This window comes from Leucoraja erinacea, chromosome 9 (assembly GCF_028641065.1).
Source record: "Leucoraja erinacea ecotype New England chromosome 9, Leri_hhj_1, whole genome shotgun sequence".
Classification (NCBI taxonomy): domain Eukaryota; kingdom Metazoa; phylum Chordata; class Chondrichthyes; order Rajiformes; family Rajidae; genus Leucoraja; species Leucoraja erinaceus.
The window spans coordinates 58,200,315-58,218,842 of NC_073385.1; the positions used below are offsets into that span (position 1 = coordinate 58,200,315).

An 18,528-nucleotide genomic window follows, 5' to 3' on the forward strand; every position below is an offset into this window, starting at 1 on the left:
CCTGGGTGCAGATGCAGAGTAGATGGAGGAATTGGGAGTAAGGGATAGAGTCTTTGCAGGAAGCAGGCTGGGAAGATGTGTCGTCTAGATAGCCTTGGGAGTCAGTAGGTTTGTAGTAGATGTCGGTCAATAGTCTGTCTCCTGTGATGGAGACGGTGAGATCGAGAAACGGTAGGAGGATGTCCGGGATGGTCTAAGTGAATTTGAATGCAGGCTGGAAATTAGTTGTGAAGTTGATGAAGTCAGTAAGTTCTGCATGAGTCTGAAGAAGGGTTTCGGCCCGAAACGTTGCCTATTTCCTTCGCTCCATAGATGCTGCTGCACCCGCTAAGTTTCTCCAGCATTTTTGTGTACCTTCGATTTCCCAGCATCTGCAGTTCCTTCTTAAACACTTAAGTTCTGCATGGGTGCAGCAGGCAGCACCGATGCAGTCGTCAATGTAGCAGAGGTAGAGTTGGGGGATGGGGCTAGTGTACGCCTGGAAGTGTTAGATGTGCCCTACAAAGTGGCAGGCATAGCTGGGATCCATGCGAGTGCCCATAGCCACTGCTTGGATTTGGAGGAAGTGGGAGGAGTCGAAGGAGAAGTTGTTGAGGGTAAGGGCCAGCTTTGCTAGGCGGAGGAGAGTATTAATAGACGGAAATTGGCTGGTTCTGCAATTTAGGAAGAAACGGAGGGCATTAAGACCTTCCTGGTGTGGGATGGAGGTGAAGAGTGACTGGACATCCATGGCAAAGATAAGGGTGTGGGGGCCTGGAAAACGGAAGTCATTGAAGAGATGAAGAGCGTGTGAGGTGTCTTGGACATAGGTAGGGAGGGATTGGACGGGGGGGGGGGGGGGGGGGGGGGGGTGGTTGATAGGATAGGAGGATGGAGTCGAGGTATGTGCAAAATAATTTGGTGGGACATGAACGAGCAGAGGCAATGGGTCTGCCAGGACAGTTCTGTTTGTGGATTTTGGGGAGAAGATACAATCGGGCCATGCGGGGCTGGGGAAAGATAAGGTTGGAGGCTTTAGAAGGCAGAGAGCTGGAAGTAATAACATCAGAAATGGTGTGTGATATTAAGGCCTGGTGCTCGTGTGCTGGATCATGATGCAAGGGTAAGTAGGAGGAGGTGTCTGAGAGTTGCCGCCTGGTCCCGGCAGAGGTCAATGATAAGGTTGGCACACACACGCACACGCACACGCACACACACACACACACACACACACACACACACACACACACACACACACACACACACACACACACACACACACACACACACACACACACACACACACAGTGTTCCTATAAATTAACAGATTTGGAGCAATTGATCTGGTAAAATAAAGAATGCATGAAGTTAAAGGAATTAAATGCAAGGATTTATTTTGTCTAAACCATAAGACTTCTTTTCAAAACCCATATGTAATTTGTTTTATTTCAGTATTCCGCTAGCAGCGGATTCTGGTGTAGCGCTTGGACCAATGCAAGGTGCAACAGCAGCTGAGAAAATATTACTGACTTGCATCTTATGCCAGGAAGAGCAGGAAGTGAAAACAGATGAGATGGCCATGGTACTAGCAGCTTGTGTTCAGAGATCCACAGCCTTGACAAAAAAGAGGTCTCGAATCATAACAAATATAGGAGGTAATGCCATATTCTTTGTATGTAAAAATAGAAATTCCCTCAACTTGTGAAGGTTAAATTATTGTAGAACACACTTTTAATCTGAAACTCAACGCCAATTTTTGATTAAGTAACAAAAGTCTTCAGCCAACCTGAAGGTCTCGACCCAAAATGTCACCCATTCCTTCACTCCAGAGATGCTGCCTGTCCCGCTGAGCGACTCCAGTATTTTGTGTCTACCTTTAAATACAATCACCTGTGAGCATTAATCAATAAAAGGAAACCCTATTATTTCATAATATCGAGGCAAGTAGCGAGATGTGGTGAATATTATTTTAACTCAAGTTGCAACAGAACCAATAAATTATTCCATTCAAGTCATACCCGAGGTCTTTCTTTTATTCCCTAGCCATTCTCCTCCATCATAATTGAATTGATGCCAATAGGTCCAATTCCAAACTTGGCCGTGACAGGCTACTTTAAGTTATTTAGTTGCAAATTGTGCAAGGACCCACCAGTCTGCCCATGTAGTTAGAAGGACTCCAACTTCTATCTCTTCATCCACCCACCTTGAGTTAGCGTCCAGTTGAAGAACTATTTCACTAAAGACGAAGCATTATCCTGGACTTTGATTATGGTTATCCTTGGGTACAAAATGCACCTATAATATTTTGATACTGCACTTGACAGCCTTGCCATTCTTACTTGGCCCTTGGTGTGGATGGTATTCCACAACAGAAACCTTAGTACTACTTTAATAATGACAGCAAAACCCCCAGAGGTTATTATTATTTCATTGAAAATCCAATGCTAACATGAAGGGTTGCATTTCTGCACTTCCTTTCTCATCTGCTTGGATCCTATAATCATAGATGCATCCAGCCCTTTCGACCCACCACAACCATGCTGATTGTGATGCTTATCTATGTTAATCTGCTCGTATTAGATCCAAATCCCTCTATGGATGCTGCAAGAATTTAAAAAAACTAAATGAGAACAGCTGCATTCTGGATATGGGCAACAGGCTATTTGAAGCAAAGAGTTAAGGTTCATATCATCCGTGATCTAATTTATTCATATTGTTGTTTCGGTAATACTAGATTTTTTTTCGTCACTTTGTTTAGTGTTATATTTTTAAATGACCGTGCAGTATGTAGAGCTACCAACTCACTGTGTCAGAGATCCGAGTGCAAACCTGATTTTGGATGATGTCTGGAGGTCACACTTAAAAAAAAAAATTCAAAATGGACTTTATTCAAGTAATAAATATATACCGTATGATTGCATGAGTTTCCTCTGGGTGCTCCAGTTTCTTCCCACGACCCAAAGGTGGATTGGTGCATTAATTGCCCCTTGAATGAGGGTGAGCGATGTAATCTGGGAGAATAAAAAATAGGATTAATACAGGATTACTGTGAATGGATGTTTATTGGTCAGCACGGACTTGATGGGCAGAATGCTTCCATGCTGTACCTCCCTATGACTGACTGATTTCATCATTATTTTTTCTTTGTTTACTTCAGACAACTGCGATCCAATCATCATGCATCCAGATCTGGGCTGTGGCACTCACGTGGGAAGCTGTGGGCATGTGATGCATGCCACCTGCTGGCAGAAGTAAGTTAATGCCAGAGGGCACAGTGCATTTTTCAAAACTGCAGCTGGGTGTGTGTTTCAATTTGCCAAAGGTGCTCACCTTGGTATAGCAATGTTGAAACCACTTCCAGGGTGCAAATGGTAAATGAAGGTCAAATGTGTCTCTGTAACTCCCATATTCTGTTACATCAAATTACCTAAAAGACTTTTGCAAAGTCCTGCACAATGAAGACTGATGCAAAAAAATTGATTTGGCATATTTGGTATTTCATTATTCACCAGTCTTGTGTTCAAGAGGTCCTACAACTACCTAGCCAACTTATTTTTATTTCTATATATCCATCAAAACTCTTACTGTTAGGATTGATATAGCATGCAAGCTTTCTCTCATAATTATCAGTTTTCTCCCTTATAATCATTTGTCTTTTCTGCTACCGGAAACAAACAAATTCTTTGTTCCGTGGCCTCCCACCAGTCCTTGCAGCATTGTATGCCTAAAATTTAAATTTGACTTTATCCTTAAACCCCATTGTTAACCATAAATTGAGCCTGTTTCTTGCAGAATTCCACTTTTTGATGAGGGTACATTCTTGCTGAGTGTTGTGGACCAACTGTTTGAATATCTGCCACTGTTCATATTCTGACCTATCTCTTTTGCTAGTGCACTTTAGACAACTCTACCTTCATATCATTATAATGTCCTTAAGTTGAAAACAATGGCTTTGGTCCTGTGCTATACACCCTTTATGTGAAATTGTTATCATGTTGTAACTACTGCCTCCTTGGGCATCTCTTATTAATCCTTCCTCATTACATACGACCAAATGTAAAATGGCCTGTAACTGCAGTGAATTCTGAAGATGGTGTGGACTGTAGCCATCCACAGCTGGTGGTGGGAATTAATGTTTCACATAACTAATGGAATCCCAGTCAAGAGAGCTGCATTTCCTGGGTGGTGTTGAGCTACTTGTGAAATTTTGGGATTGTCACGTCGTTAAATGTAGAGTATTTCATCAAACAGCTAATTTGTGTCTTGTAGACAGGAGAGATATCTGGGGGGGGGGGGGGGGGGGGGGTAAACCCCATTTTCTGCAGGGCACCCGTACTTTGGCCTACATTTCCCTGGGTGATATAAATCTGATCCAACGGCTCAGGGTCTGTCAAGAAGCACGACAGTAACAAGTTTGTGGAGGTGATTCCTTTCAACATTATTTAAGATAATCTCCCTGGTCAGTAGATGCTTTCCCTCATTATATTGAGGCAAACATTCACTCCTAAATGTGAGCAGTGAACGTATTTTATCATGTCATTCCTTCATGGCTTGGGAACAATCACTCTTTTGCCTTGAAGATAAGTACCCAGGTTATCTCTCGCTTTGAACTCTGGCCTGATATTCAATGTCACAATTGCTCTTTTAATTGTCTGAGTCACTTAATTCAGGCACAGATTTGTCTCGTCTTTCTTGGTAACCTCACCAAGCTTGTTCAGCAATAGATTAGTCACTGGAATTCACCTTGTCGTGATAAACTGAAACTGAATATCTGTGGCATCCCCTGTGTAAATGAGCTAAGCTTTGCTAATTACGGCTACAAGGTGGAGACAGACCTCGTGGGACAGAGTGGCACATCCAGAAAAAGGAATGTAATCAACATCAAGAACACTTTGGAAACAGTAGCAATTCTCCATTTGAATTTCTTCTTCCATCATGCTAGTAGCCTGTATGATCTTGCCTGCATTCTGCTTGTCTGGTGTCGGCGGTAATGCCGGGTTCGATAGTGATCTCACCAACACTCGTAGTAGGGTGACCTTGTGTGATATATTTTATTTACAGTGTTAAGAGAGTCCAGGACCTCTCCTGGCCTGTCAGCCAGTGATAGGGATCAGAGCGGACGTAGCAGGATTCCTAGTTGCTTTCATTCCAACTGTCTCTGACTCAGATCCAATCCTTCAAGGAGTAACATCATAAAATGAACAATTATTGAAGCTAGTATTGTGCATGGGCTGATACTACAAGTGCCACAGACATTGCAGTCTGCAATGATTGAGTCTCTAGAGCTGCAGTCCTTTGCATGTATGCTGAGGGTGACAGCATGCCACAGGCAGAGATTTTATTTGTTGTACATTCTACCATTTCTCATTTTTACTTTAAATTATACTTCTGTACTTTTCTACTTTATATCCAAGATCTTGTAAAATAATTTGCACTGATAGCTGGTTCTGAGTTATCTAACTGAGTTAGATAGAGATCTAGGGGCTAGTGGTATCAAGGGATATGGGGAGAAGGCAGGCACGAGTTATTCATTGGGGACGATCAGCCATGATCACAATGAATGGCGGTGCTGGCTCGAAGGGCCGAATGGCCTCCTGCACCTATTTTCTATGTTTCTATGATCATTTGTTCTGGATAATGTCCATGGTCTGAAGAATAAAGGTTATAAATAACCAGCTTTAAATATAGAACTTGCCTGATAGCAGGTGCTGCATAAACAATGTACCACTAATCAGTCTGAAGAAGGGTTTTGGCCCGAAACGTTACCTATTTCCTTTGCTCCATAGATGCTGCTGCACCCGCTCAGTTTGTCCAGCATTTTTGTGTACCTTCGATTTTCCAGCATCTGCAGTACCTTCTTGAACACTACCACTAATCATTGTCTGGTATACTTCTATTCTCTCAGTCTAACTATAAGAATCAAAATAAAATGGAACAGGGTAAAAACACTTCATGGAAAAGAGATATTGCATTACCTTAATCTCTAACTCTTGTACCATAAGATAGTGTGTCTTTAGGTTAAAGTTTAAATGAATTACCTTCAGTATGTTCAATATATGTAAATGGATAACAGAAACTTGGTTATCAAACTTTCCTTGGGGAATTCAGGTATTTGGTAGAGATTGGGAAAGGTGTATTGAAGAAGAACCATTATAGGACCGTTTCAGCTTGCTTTGAAAAATACAACTGAACAAAGGTCTGCAGCCCCAGCCTGGTGGTTGGGTGTAAAAACAACGACTACGTCTGAAGAAGGATTTCGGCCCGAAACGTTGCCTATTTCCTTCGCTCCATCGATGCTGCTGCACCCGCTGAGTTTCTCCTGCTCTTTTGTGTACCTTCGATTTTTACACCCATTAATATTGAGATTAAGTAGAGCAGATGTTGCCATCTAGAACCAAATCATTTGAAAGGAGTTTTTGCAGGAGAGAATGTAGGAGAGAAATTTGCAGGGATTTGGTACAGAGGATGGGAAGTAATTTCATTGAGACAGCACAAGAGCAGAGGCCTGACTGGTCTTGTTGGGCGTGACTGTGACCTGGATGAAGCTGGAATGATTCAGAAACGTGGAGCTTTACAAGGAAATCCAATTATAATGAAGCACCTTCAATCATTCAAAGTGTAATAACTACACTCCAGTCACATTTGTCTGCCAACTCCGACACCAACTGTGATAGTTAATAATATGGAGCATAGCGGTGCACTGCTTAAAAACAGGGACGATGAGCCTGATCTTTGATCCTTGGATGTATTTAACCCTAACATTTTCCAATAATTCCAATAAAGATATTTTCTCATCTTTAGATATTTTGAAGCTGTGCAAAACTCAACACGCAACAGGATTCACGTTGAACTGTCATTTGATTTGGAAAATGGAGAGTTCCTCTGTCCGCTGTGTAAGGCTCTGTGTAATACTGTCATCCCGGTCATTCCACTGCAAGCACACAGTCTAGACAGGTATGTACATTAGCAGTCTAATTATTCAAAATATTATTAAAATACAATTATGTAAAAACTTATAGTGTAAATAAATTGATGCTTCGCTGTTTCAATTATCATATCTACCTCAAACCACAAAACGTTGTTGTTATTCCATGTTTCCAGCCTCTGCAGTTAATTACTTCTTAATTAATGATGCCAAGTACTATTGATGCACTGCATTTAAAAATTGTTCTCTAAAGGTATCTCAACTTTCACACTTCAATTCATCTTTTAGTTGCTATCTCACTTTCTGTTAAGCTGCTGCTTTGGTTTTCTCTTCTCTCACTTGATCTCCTGTTGGTGCTGCACAGTGGCATGACCTCTGACATCCCATGTTGCATTGTCAAGGCTCAGATGGGGCCAAATTAAATTTAAATAATCCGTAGTTTGAAGTAAATCTTGTACGAGACTGAAAGGCAACTAAATGAAGTGTCATGGTTTTAGAACATTTGCTTTGTATGAAGGTTGTTGTTTAAGATAGTATATTTCAATAGTATGGTTAGGAGAGTCTTTTTTATAACTTGTTTTATTTGTTGTATTGCAGCAAAGATACAGAAACAATAGCTGATATGCTCACTTTACCTCGGTGGCTAGAAAACGTCTTGGCAAGAATAAATGGTTTAATCGCTTCAGGCACAAAAGGTGTGTATGTGAGGTAAATGTATGTCATTGAGAAAGGATATGTTGGGAAACCAAATCCAGCCGTAGTCTGACATAAGATCAAGCAAAAGTATCCATAGTGAGACAACACAGCCTTCTGGTGACACGAAGAACTGCAGATGCTGGAACCTTGCACAGACACTGGAAGGTTTGAGTATCTCAGCAGGTCAGGCAGCATCCCTGGAGGATGTGGAGAGGCAACCATGTCCAGGCTGATTCGATAGGTGACTCACTGTTAATTATCTATATTAAGAATATGGATGTCCATTTAGACAGTAGAATTAGTGAATTTGTAGATAAGGTGTGAATTGGTGGTGGTGTTGACATTGAAGAAGGTAGTCGGGTTGCAGGACATTATTGACAAGTGGTACGATAAGCAGAGTAATGACAGAAATAATTTATTCTTGGTAAGTGTGAGGTGATGCATTTTGGGTTGACCAATGTAGGTGTGGTATACACCATGAATAAAACAGAAAAGTACAACACTGGAACATTTCCATTGCACCTATAACCTCACTCTATTTGTGCATGTGACAGTGTTTCCACTTTGAAGGGAAATACCCGAAATTCGGGAAATTCTGGTTGTCTTTGGGTAATTTCAGGGAAATGGAATCGTTTCCGGAAATTTCCGCATCTGGCCTGCAAAGAGGCGTAAAGGTAATACACACAGCGCTGCCGGTTTGATGCTCAACAGTTTAAACAGAGCACTGTCAATTTAACGTGTGGGAATTGAAACAAAGAGCTGTCGGCTGCAACGCTATGTGTTCTAAATATAGCGCTACTGGCTGCAGCGCTATGGGCTTTACACATAGCGCTATGGCCACAGTGCTATGGGTCACAGACTGCTCGGGAAAATTCTCGTATAACAATGAGTCTTTGGAATTCTCAGTGGAAGTTGAGCCTTTAATTATTTTTCAGGCAGTGGTAGAATTCTGGATAAGCCTAGTGGTGAAAAGTTACCAGTGGGCGGTGGGATTGCAGTTACATTGGGATTGGCCTTTATGTTACAGAAAGGTGGGTGGGCTCAAGGGGCCGAGGGGAGGGAGAGTGGGAGGGAGGGAAGGAGGGAGGGAGAGAAGGAAGGAGAGAGAGAGGGGAAGGGAGAGAATGAGGAGGGAGAGAGGGATGGAGGGAGGGAAGCAGGGAGATCGAGGGAGGGAGGGATGGATGGAGGGAGGGAGAGTGAGACACATGAGAGCAGGTTGAAATAACAAAGACACCAAAAGCTGTTGGAGGCAACAAAAGCTGCCTTGCATACTGTACAAGTGAGTAACAGAAGCAGGCAGATATGGTGTAGTTACATAGATCTGTTTTGCCTTGTTCTTCTTTGTGTTGTTAATGTGTGCCCGCGAAATAAACCCAACAACAAATAGCACGCAGGAAGCATTTTTGAAAATTTCAGAAAATACCATCAAATTCCAGGAAATTTGGAATTCTATGTAAGGAATTTTTTTTTTGAGGTGTGGAAGCACTGGCATGTGACAATGAACGTGACTTGACTGGAACAGGCCCTTCGCCCGTAATGTCTGTGCCAACCATAATACCAAAGTAAACTAACCATATCTGCCTGCATGTGATCCACATCCCTCCATTCCCTGCATATTAATATGCCTGTTTGAATGCCACATAAATGTCAGCATCACATGAGCATAGATGGTGCGAGTGGTAAGAAACATTTCCCATAGCAGAAGTTTCTAAAACTAGACGGCATAAGGTTTAAGGGAAGGGAAGGAGGGTTGGAGAAGATTTGAGGATGGTTCTTTTCCCCAGAGGGTAGTTGAAATCTGTAATATACTGCCTAAAGGGGAGGTGGAGGCAGAGACTGTCAACATGTAAACAGTACATTGAATCGCCAAGGCAGAGAAAGTTATGGGTCAATAGCTAATAAATAGGGTTGATATAGATGGGTGCTTAATGGTTGACATGGATGTGGTGGGCTGAAGGACCTGTTTCTTTGCTGTATGACTGACTCTAAGATCATTTATCATCTTGAACACCTGCATTCACTAAAGTGGAAATCTGGTCCAAAGGACCAGAGCTAAGAGATTAGATTCCAGGTTAATTTTGCATAACCACCTTTTAATCTGCTTCTACCTGTGGTTAATCTGCTTCTCCTGCACCCACCTACTAAAGATATTCCACAAAGATAAAGATGTGTAATTTGCCAGCAAAGAAATCAGTACAACAGTTTGTCTCTGAGCTGAGCTGAGCTTCTCCATATTTGAAGCATCAATATAGTACGCTGCTTAATTATTTCTGCAAAATCAGTAGGCTTTTTTTTTGTCTAGAGGAGGAAAACAGTCTCGTTCAAGTGAACCCGGTTTTGTGGAAAAATCCTGTGGAATTCAGATCCATCCTCAGCTTTGGAGTTCAATCACCGTACGTAATGCAACATATTTTATTTTCTCATAAATAAGTACAGCAAAAAGTTTTGACGTCAGTTTCATGCTATTTGTATATTCAACAGCTTTCACCATGGAGTAACAATACAGTTGACCAGGTTCCATGCTTGAGTTCTAACTGAGATGGTTTCTAAAATGGTGCCAAATGTCCATCTGTCACTGTTTTGGAAGGAAAAATGGAGCAATGTTGAAAGAAATATCTGGGCCACACTTCCCCAACTCCTGGTTGTTGACCCTATCATCAGTGCTTCTGAACCTATGTGTGGATATAATTAAATTCTGGCAAAGTGCTGTGGTTGACACCAATGTTCCTCAGCTAAGAAAGCATAAAGATATCCAAAGCATTTTGCTTCCAAGTGCTGTCTGTTTTCCAACAGTAGGTTGCAAAATTGCTTAGTCAATGTCCTTTACCTCCGTATAGAGCAGTTGCAAAAAGCTCCTCAAGCCTGCCCCGCCATTCAATATGATGAAGGCTTGATCTATGCTGGCATCAGCTCCTCTTCTGTGCAGCCCACACTTGCACAAGCCACACAGCCAACACCAGAGTCCAGATCAAATTCTGGTCACGGCAGAAAAAAACTAATTGCTGGAGTAACTCAGCAGGTCAGGCAGTATCTGTAGGGGCAAAGGTGTAGTTGGCACTTCAGGCTGAGATCCTACATCAGGACTGAGAGTAGAGGTGGGATAGCCAGTGTAAAGTGACGAGTGCTCTCATGGGTCCTCTCGGTGAGGCAGACAATTGGTGGGACCATGCAAGGAGGGACATGACGGGCAGATGGAGCAATGTGGGGAAAAGGGATGGGTGGAATTGGGAGGCAACGGCTGGTGTGTGAAAAGTAAAGAGAAGGAAGGGGTAGATGGAGTCTGGTGGGGGTTGGGGAGGGTGTAGGTAAAGACTGGGAAGGCAGAAGAGGCTGCAATTGCAGGAATCTGAAGTAAGGAAAGTAATGGGTGGAACCAGTTAATAAGGGATATCATTGTCTGGTGGAACCAGGAGGAGATTGGAACTGGGTGACGGGGAAGCGTTCTTGAAGAACTTGTGGGTCAGGAGAGATTGTAGCTTGTCTGAAATTGGAACGTCCAGTGTTCATACTATTGGGTTGCAGACTACCCATGCAGGATAGGAGATATTTTTATTTGCCTTTGGGTTGAGGATTACCCAGGTCTATTTTGGTCAGTGAGATAGCAGCTCTACCTGTGGAACTAAACCCAAACACACATTAATGCCCATTTGAAGGATAATTAGGAACAAAAGATTAATTCGATTAAAGTTAGGAGTGAGAAAATCAAGGAGCAGGTAAATTGTGCTGGTGAAAGATCTTCCTGAATGGCGCAGCATGCACATGAACATCGGGAGAAGAATGGAAAACGGGAGAGACAATAACTTTGCCTTCCATCACAGTGAGGAGGAGATTCACTGTGATGGATGTTTGTGTTAATTGTGTGTCTTGGTTTTTTTTCTTGTTGTATGACTGCAGAAACCAAATTTTGTTTGAACTTCATTTGAGGTTCAAATGACAATAAACGGTATTGTATTGAATGAAGGATGGTGGCCTACTCCTTTATCTTGTGTTTTAACCTACATTAGCATTGGAAATAAGGTGAGGTTGGTTTTTAAAGTTATTCTTTTTGTGCTTTGCTAGAGTCATGTATTCGAAGAGCATTGTGGAAATGCTGCTGCTGTTTGCTACTGCTGTGTACCGAGTGGGTCTGAAAGTTGACCCCAATGAAGCTGATCCCCGAGTCTCACTAATGGCGTGGAGTGCTTGTGCCTTCACAATTCAGTCCACAGGTATGCATATTCTAGTTGTACTTCCAAACAGGGTTAACCCAGAAACTGAAACTGCTTGGATTTCTACTCAAATTGGGCAAATTTCCCCTGATGAGGCGAAAAGAAACAGAAAGCGCAAGAAGAGTACGCACAAGTAGAAACAGCAATGGTAAAGAGATTACAAAATTCACATTTCAAGTTGATCATTTTTTTCTGGGAAAAGTTGGAGATAAAGCAATTTTTATGATGTTATGATTGGGAGGGAGGAAAATAAACAAAAGGGAATAAGATACAAACCTAAAGGAGTGGCAATGAAACCAAAAAAAGCTATAGATACTCAGAGATGGTGTAAAGAACAATAAACAATTCATACTTTCATAGTTTCTCTGGTCATTTACCTAAACAAGTATTTGTCGTTTATTCTTTCTTTCCCCCCCCCCCCCCCCATCACCTCTTCTCTTTCACTGCTTTGGGATGTGCTTAAAATATCTACGTTTAAATTTTCCCCATTTAGAATTGTTAAGTCGATGTGTTATTTCATGAATTATGGGTCCTATTTGAACAGCCACTGTAGTCTGATTACAGAGGAAATCTAAAATGCAATTGTCTCTGTGTCTGCCTGTCTTGCTTACACGCCCCACATCCAATTATTTATACCTTGCATCTTCAAAACTCAGGCACTATACTGTATGGATGAAATTTAAAATAAAGCAAGCTCTGTCAATGTGATGTAAATTTATTTTAAGAGCAACTTAAGTTGAGAATGTCAAGAGTTGTTCAGTCCCTAAAGCCAATTCCACCAATGATGGAACTCATAACCACTCTTCTTTTAGACCCCTTTGTTTCTATAACAGTTATTCATCTTGCCTAACAAAAAGTCTTCCGTGACCGCTCTGAGATGTCAATATATCCCCAGGCTTGGCATTATTTTGCAGTGGACACTTACAGATTCACAATTCATTTTACGTGATATGGTTCCTGCATCATCCCTGAGGAGCCAAAGTTTAATTTTAAAGTTGTGTACAAACAGTTTATTTCTATTTATCCTCGTTAATCCAAACTAATGCATTGATATTAGTAAGCGAGCTCTTCAATATACATTGATCAATATTTGGTTATAATCATGAACAAATTATTTATTGTAACATAATGTTCCCTTCCTGCAGAGAACGTACTTCATGATGAGGACAAAGTTTTATTCGGATCACTGCCAGATCGACAGGTAGTGTTGTGTATTTTGTTATAATTATATTCTTTCAAAGATTATTGCATAAATCTCAAGTGGGCATGTAAACATTGGTGAGCAGGAATTAGATTAATGCTCAAGTTGTCTCAGAATTGTGGCTTATACTATGTGGCCTTCTTGTCTTGAGATTGCAGATGCACCAGTCTGTTTAGTCTTTTTCCACTGCAATTTACCTTACTCATTTAAACCTTTATTTTTCAAAAGAGAGATGCAAAAAGCTGGAGTAACTCAGCAAGTCAGGCAGCATCTCTGGAGAAAAGGAATAGGTGATGTTTTGTGTCAGAACTCTTCTTCAGACAGAGATTTCTTCAGTCTGAGGAAAAGTTCCGACCCAAACCATCAATTATTTTCTCCAGAGGCGCTGCCTGACCTGCTGAGTTACTTCAGCACTTTGTGTCTATCTTTGGCATAAACCAGCATCTGCAGTTCCTTCCCACACAGGATTCCCAACATGCCCTGCAGAGTGATATTGGTGTTTACATTCCATGTGCCAACCATTGCTCTCAGTCCACTTTCATCAGCTTGCTGTCAATAGACAATAGGTGCAGGAGTAGGTTATTCGGCCCTTCGAGCCAGTACCGTCAATGCACATTATCCAATAAGGCATCCAAAACCATTCCATTGTTTTTTTTTTAAACTGAGTGCACTATTTCCTCCAAGAATTCTGTTGATTATTGCCTGCTGCAACTTGCCTTTTAACTTGCCTTCATGTCAGCAGTCCTTAATGTCCTTTTTTCCAGCGAGTGTCAACTCATGTTCTGGGAAATTTGTAATTTAATTCACAAGAACATATAGTTTACAATTCCTGATTAGGGAACACTTTTCTGGAAAATAGTAAGATTAAACGAGAACTTACCAGTTTGAAGTTTGATCTGTATTTTATGAGGAGTTACGATGAGGGATTACGTGAAGAACCCCGCTTCCAGCGCATGCGTGTCATTCTTCAAAGCAGCGGTGTGAGGTCACAGAAAACTATAATGACCTAAGATAGTAAGATTATCAAAGATATACCAGTTTGTGATATGATCATAAGAGGGTGGGAGCGGAGGGCACGTATTCCCTCAACGTAACTCCTCACAAAATACAGATCAAACTTCAAACTGGTAAGTTCTCGTTTAATCTTACTATTTTACTTCGGAGTCACGTGAGTGACTTCGTGAAGATTTCAAAGCTCTGTGACCTCATGCCGTGGAACGAGTCCATGCTTCACAACTGCCTTGGACATTGGGAGAGAGCATCATTATTAAGTTTAAAAAACACACACTTATACAAAACTTGTATGGTAACAAACAAAACTAAATTTATTAAAGTAAATCATAGCCCTGTATTTTCTAGGGCAAATTATATAGTTGAACCTAAAATAGTTTCTGAAAATGATGATGATGATGGCTCCAAAACTGGTTTATTATAAAAACCTTTGAAAAGTCCTCTCGGATGACCATCCTGCCAGTCTAAGTATCTGGTCCGTGGGTACCTCCAGCATTTTCGCTGCGGATGTTGCGGCAGCCCTGGTGGAATGAGATTTAAACACATCAGTATCTATCCCTGCCATCTTTAGGACAATTTTGAGCCACCTTGAAATAGTTTGGGTCGTGACCCTTTTGTGCGGCTTCTTGTAACTGATCAGCAAAGCCTTTTCCTGACCTCGTATGCTGTTCGTATAATTGTTGTAGAAACGGATGTGCCTCACAATACATAGTTGTTCATCATATGGATAGGACCTGAATATGATCACTTGACCCGATGAACCTGGTCTGTTTTGTTTGATTAACTCCTGGATGATAAATACCAGTTTTTCTCGGGTGAGGTGATCATGAAGTCCAGTCTTAGTTTACTTAAGGACTGGACTCTTTGAGCGGTAACCAGTGCCATAAGCATCACCATCTTCATGGTAAGTTTCTGGAGTGACAAAGCCGTAATGGGCGACCAGCCCCTCAGCATATTGAGAACAAACACCCACATCCCAGATTTCGGAGTACCTGGCTTTCGGAGGATTCGCATTAAATATGCCCCTCATCAATTTGATTACCAGGGGGGTGTGATCCCACCGTATTCCGCTCCAATCCTTGTGCCAGATAATTGGAAAGTGCACTTCTTGCACTATTGATGGCACTGTAGCCCAAACAGTTATCATGATGAAGGCTTGTTAAGAATTCTAATACAGCCGGAATGTTGTTTGCCCTCTGGTCCAAGTTGTTGCGGAGGCAGAATAAGGCCCATTTCTTTATGTGTCCAAGATACTGCTTCCTTGTTGACAGTCTTTGAGCCGATGAGATCAGATTCATTGTCCTGTCTGAGAATGCCGTGTAGTGGGTCTTTTAGACTCTACAAATCAATAGATCCATAGTCTTATGGCATGGATGGCTATCCCCTGTTACTGGATGAGTTAAATAGTTTTGAACTGTTTTCAATGAGGGAACATGGTTCTAATACCATCCCGTGTATGACAGAATACCACGGTTGAGTAGGCCAATCGGGTACTATGAGAATCCCAGATGCCAAGTCTTGTTGATTTTCCTTAGCACCCGATTGATGAGGCAGAACGGGGGAAAAGCATAAAAGAAACAATTCCCCCAATGCAAAGAGAAAGCATCTGTAGCTTCTGCCCCAGGGTCTGGTTCCCAAGAAACATACCTTGGTAATTGGTGATTCAACCTTGATGCAAACAAATCAATATCTGGTCTACCATATTTTGCTGTAATTTTTGCAAATATATCTTTATTTAACATCCATTCCGTGTTCTCATTAAATTTACGTGACCTGGTGTCTGCCACCAAATTTAGCTTACCTGGAAGGTAAGTAGCCGATATCCATATATTTCTTTGGATACACCACTGCCAAATTAAATTAGCCAATTGATCACAAGATGTCGAAATGTTTCCACCCATATGATTGATATATGCTACTGTGGTGGTATTATCAATTTGTAATCGTACATGCTGGTGGTTAATAGCTGAGCAATATGACTTAAGGCCATAAAATGCCCCTAACATTTCTAGGTAATTAATTCCATGTGAATTAAGCAAAACTGCCTCTTCTTCCTTCCATCTCCCACCACAACTAGAAACAGAGTTAGTTGCTCCCCAACCAATGGCGCTGGCATCTGTTTGTAATACCATAGACGGGTTGTCAATAATAATGGGGTTTGAGCAATACCTAATATTCTGAACCCACCACTGTAACTCAATGATAGCTTCGCTAGGCAGCTCCATAGGTCTATCAAAATGACCTTTATTAATTTTTTCAGTGCTCTAATTTTGGCTCTTTGCAAATTTTGATAATGTAATGGTCCAAATTGTGTGGCCGGAAAAGTGGCCACAATCTTCCCAATTATTTGGGCCACCCGTCTAATGGAAGGTCTGATGGTGTTAAGAAGCACGCTGCAATCCTCCTGCAAGGCTGCAGCTTTATTTATAGGTAAGGTTATTAACATAGTGACCGTGTTAATGGTGAACCCCAAATAATCAATATTAGTTGCTGGTATCAAATTACATTTAATTGGATGGATAACAAACCCTAGCTGTTCAAAAAAAAGTTTAGTAGCGCGCACTGTTTGATATGCCAATTCATAAGTAGAGCCCACAATAAAGATGTCATCTAAATATGCCATCACCGTATGGCTTTGTTTACGTAACAACGCCAAAGCGGGTTTAAGTATTTTTGTAAATAACCTAGGAGCAGACGTGAGCCCATTTGGTAAGGCTCTATACTGCCAAAGTTCCCCCATCCAATTAAACTTCAAATACCGTCTGTGATCCCTGCTAATGGGTACTGTATAATAAGCATCTTTTAAATCAATGCTTGCCATATAGAAACTTGTTGACACTAATTCTTTAGCAGTAATAAAAGTATCCATTTTAAAGTGAATATGTTGAACAAAAGTGTTCAATGTAGAAAGGTCAATAATAATCCTGCAACCCCCATCTTTTTTATTTCTAATGAAGATGTTAGATACAAATTCCAATTTTTCATGAACAGTACGCTCAATCACACCTTTAGAGGACAACCTTAGTAGCTCCCCATGGGCTTTAAATAGTTCCTCTTTAACAAGGACAAAAGTCCTTTGAGGTGTATGTTTACTGGGGGTTTATGGGGATAAATAAATTCTATAAGATAACCTTGAATACTGCTAAGAATATATGAGTCTGCAGTGATTCTCCCCCATACATAGCTATAGTATTGCAACCTCCCCCCCCACCATAGTGGGACCCTTATTTATAGCCGAACCATACCCACCTACCTCCATGGTTACTGGTCGTTTACTTATTTTTTGGGTTTCTTGAAAAAGGGGGGTTCCGGTTTGATGTTCTTGCGGTTTAGATTGTGAGGTTGAGGCTTCCGTGTCTTCCAGGGTGGCCGGCCCTGGCCATATCCTAAAAAAGGCTGCGGTTGGTAATGTTGAGGTTTGACAGAACGGCTGGTGTGAGCCACATTCTTGGGTCTTGCGTATGGCTCGTACCTTGCTCCAAAATATGCCTTCGCACTGGCCTTAATGAGCCCAATGTGTGTTTTTTCCTCGTCAAGTTGTTTGACTTGAATCAGATCTTTACCAAACAACAGAGTTGATGTACTAGCCGTCTTCTGCCTGCAGATAGGCGCATACCTGGGGTCTAGCGTTGGCTGAATGGCCGTCTTCCGCATGTTATTCAGTTCGTAGCACATTGCAGAACAGAGCGAGCGCATCCTGGTGATTCTTTGTAAGCTCTGTCTTGTCCAATGTCGGGTGTACGCCGTGATTCCCGCTGTCAGTCCCTTGAGTGCTCTCTGAATTTTTAGGTCTTGATTCCGAATGGTCCTCCCCATATGTTGCCAGATGGATTGGTTCACAGCAGGCACTTGCAATGCCTCACAATTCCCCGGTGGCAGATGTCTGGCCAGAGTTTCGGTGAATATGTCTTGCTGTAGTTTATGGCCAGACATATAGCTGATGCTGGCTGCCATCCAGGGATCCAAGTTACCCCAGTTTGACTCGGCATAAAGTACGTGGCAACCATGTCCAGCAGAGTCCCTGCCTTATTAGGATCATGTGCCTCCGTATTGTCAGGCTCTGGCCCCTCAGGGTCCTGCCCACTCTCCTCCGAGGAGTCTGAAATTTGTGGGGGTCCCTCACGGGGTACCCTAATAGGGCTTGCCTGCTCACTCTGGCAAGTCTCCTTATCGGGACTGCCACTATTAATGAGCTCCACGAGCAGCTCCTTTTAACCGCTCCCTGTGCTGGGCTGCACTAGGCATTTTAAACTGCCCCAGCTCATGCAGGCTTCCAGCAATTTGCTCTGCCCTAGTATATCCCAGCTGCTCCCGACCCTGGTACTCACAGGTGTCGGCTTGTGGGCCTTGCTTCCTTGGGGCGCTGACCACTGAGTTCCTTAGTGTGTCCCCGGTCCGTGGCGTCTTTTGAGTGCTCTGAATGCACCCATTCATAACGGGGTTGATTGCAGCCCGCGCTCCTCAGCCGTAGTATATTGACACGGGCTGGTCTGCCGTTGCGGGAA

At 42.1% G+C, this 18,528-nt stretch overlaps 1 protein-coding gene across 1 annotated transcript in view; it reads left to right on the top strand.

Annotated features, from left to right (window-relative positions):
* The window catches only part of ubr1 (ubiquitin protein ligase E3 component n-recognin 1), a 149,391-nt gene that overhangs the window by 101,224 nt on the left and 29,639 nt on the right, over positions 1–18,528 (top strand). The window contains exons 30-36 of the mRNA XM_055640892.1: positions 1,432–1,634; positions 3,137–3,230; positions 6,781–6,933; positions 7,502–7,599; positions 9,906–9,996; positions 11,663–11,811; positions 12,957–13,012. Of these exons, the coding sequence (XP_055496867.1) occupies positions 1,432–1,634; positions 3,137–3,230; positions 6,781–6,933; positions 7,502–7,599; positions 9,906–9,996; positions 11,663–11,811; positions 12,957–13,012 (844 nt within the window). The remainder of the gene's footprint in view (positions 1–1,431; positions 1,635–3,136; positions 3,231–6,780; positions 6,934–7,501; positions 7,600–9,905; positions 9,997–11,662; positions 11,812–12,956; positions 13,013–18,528) is intronic.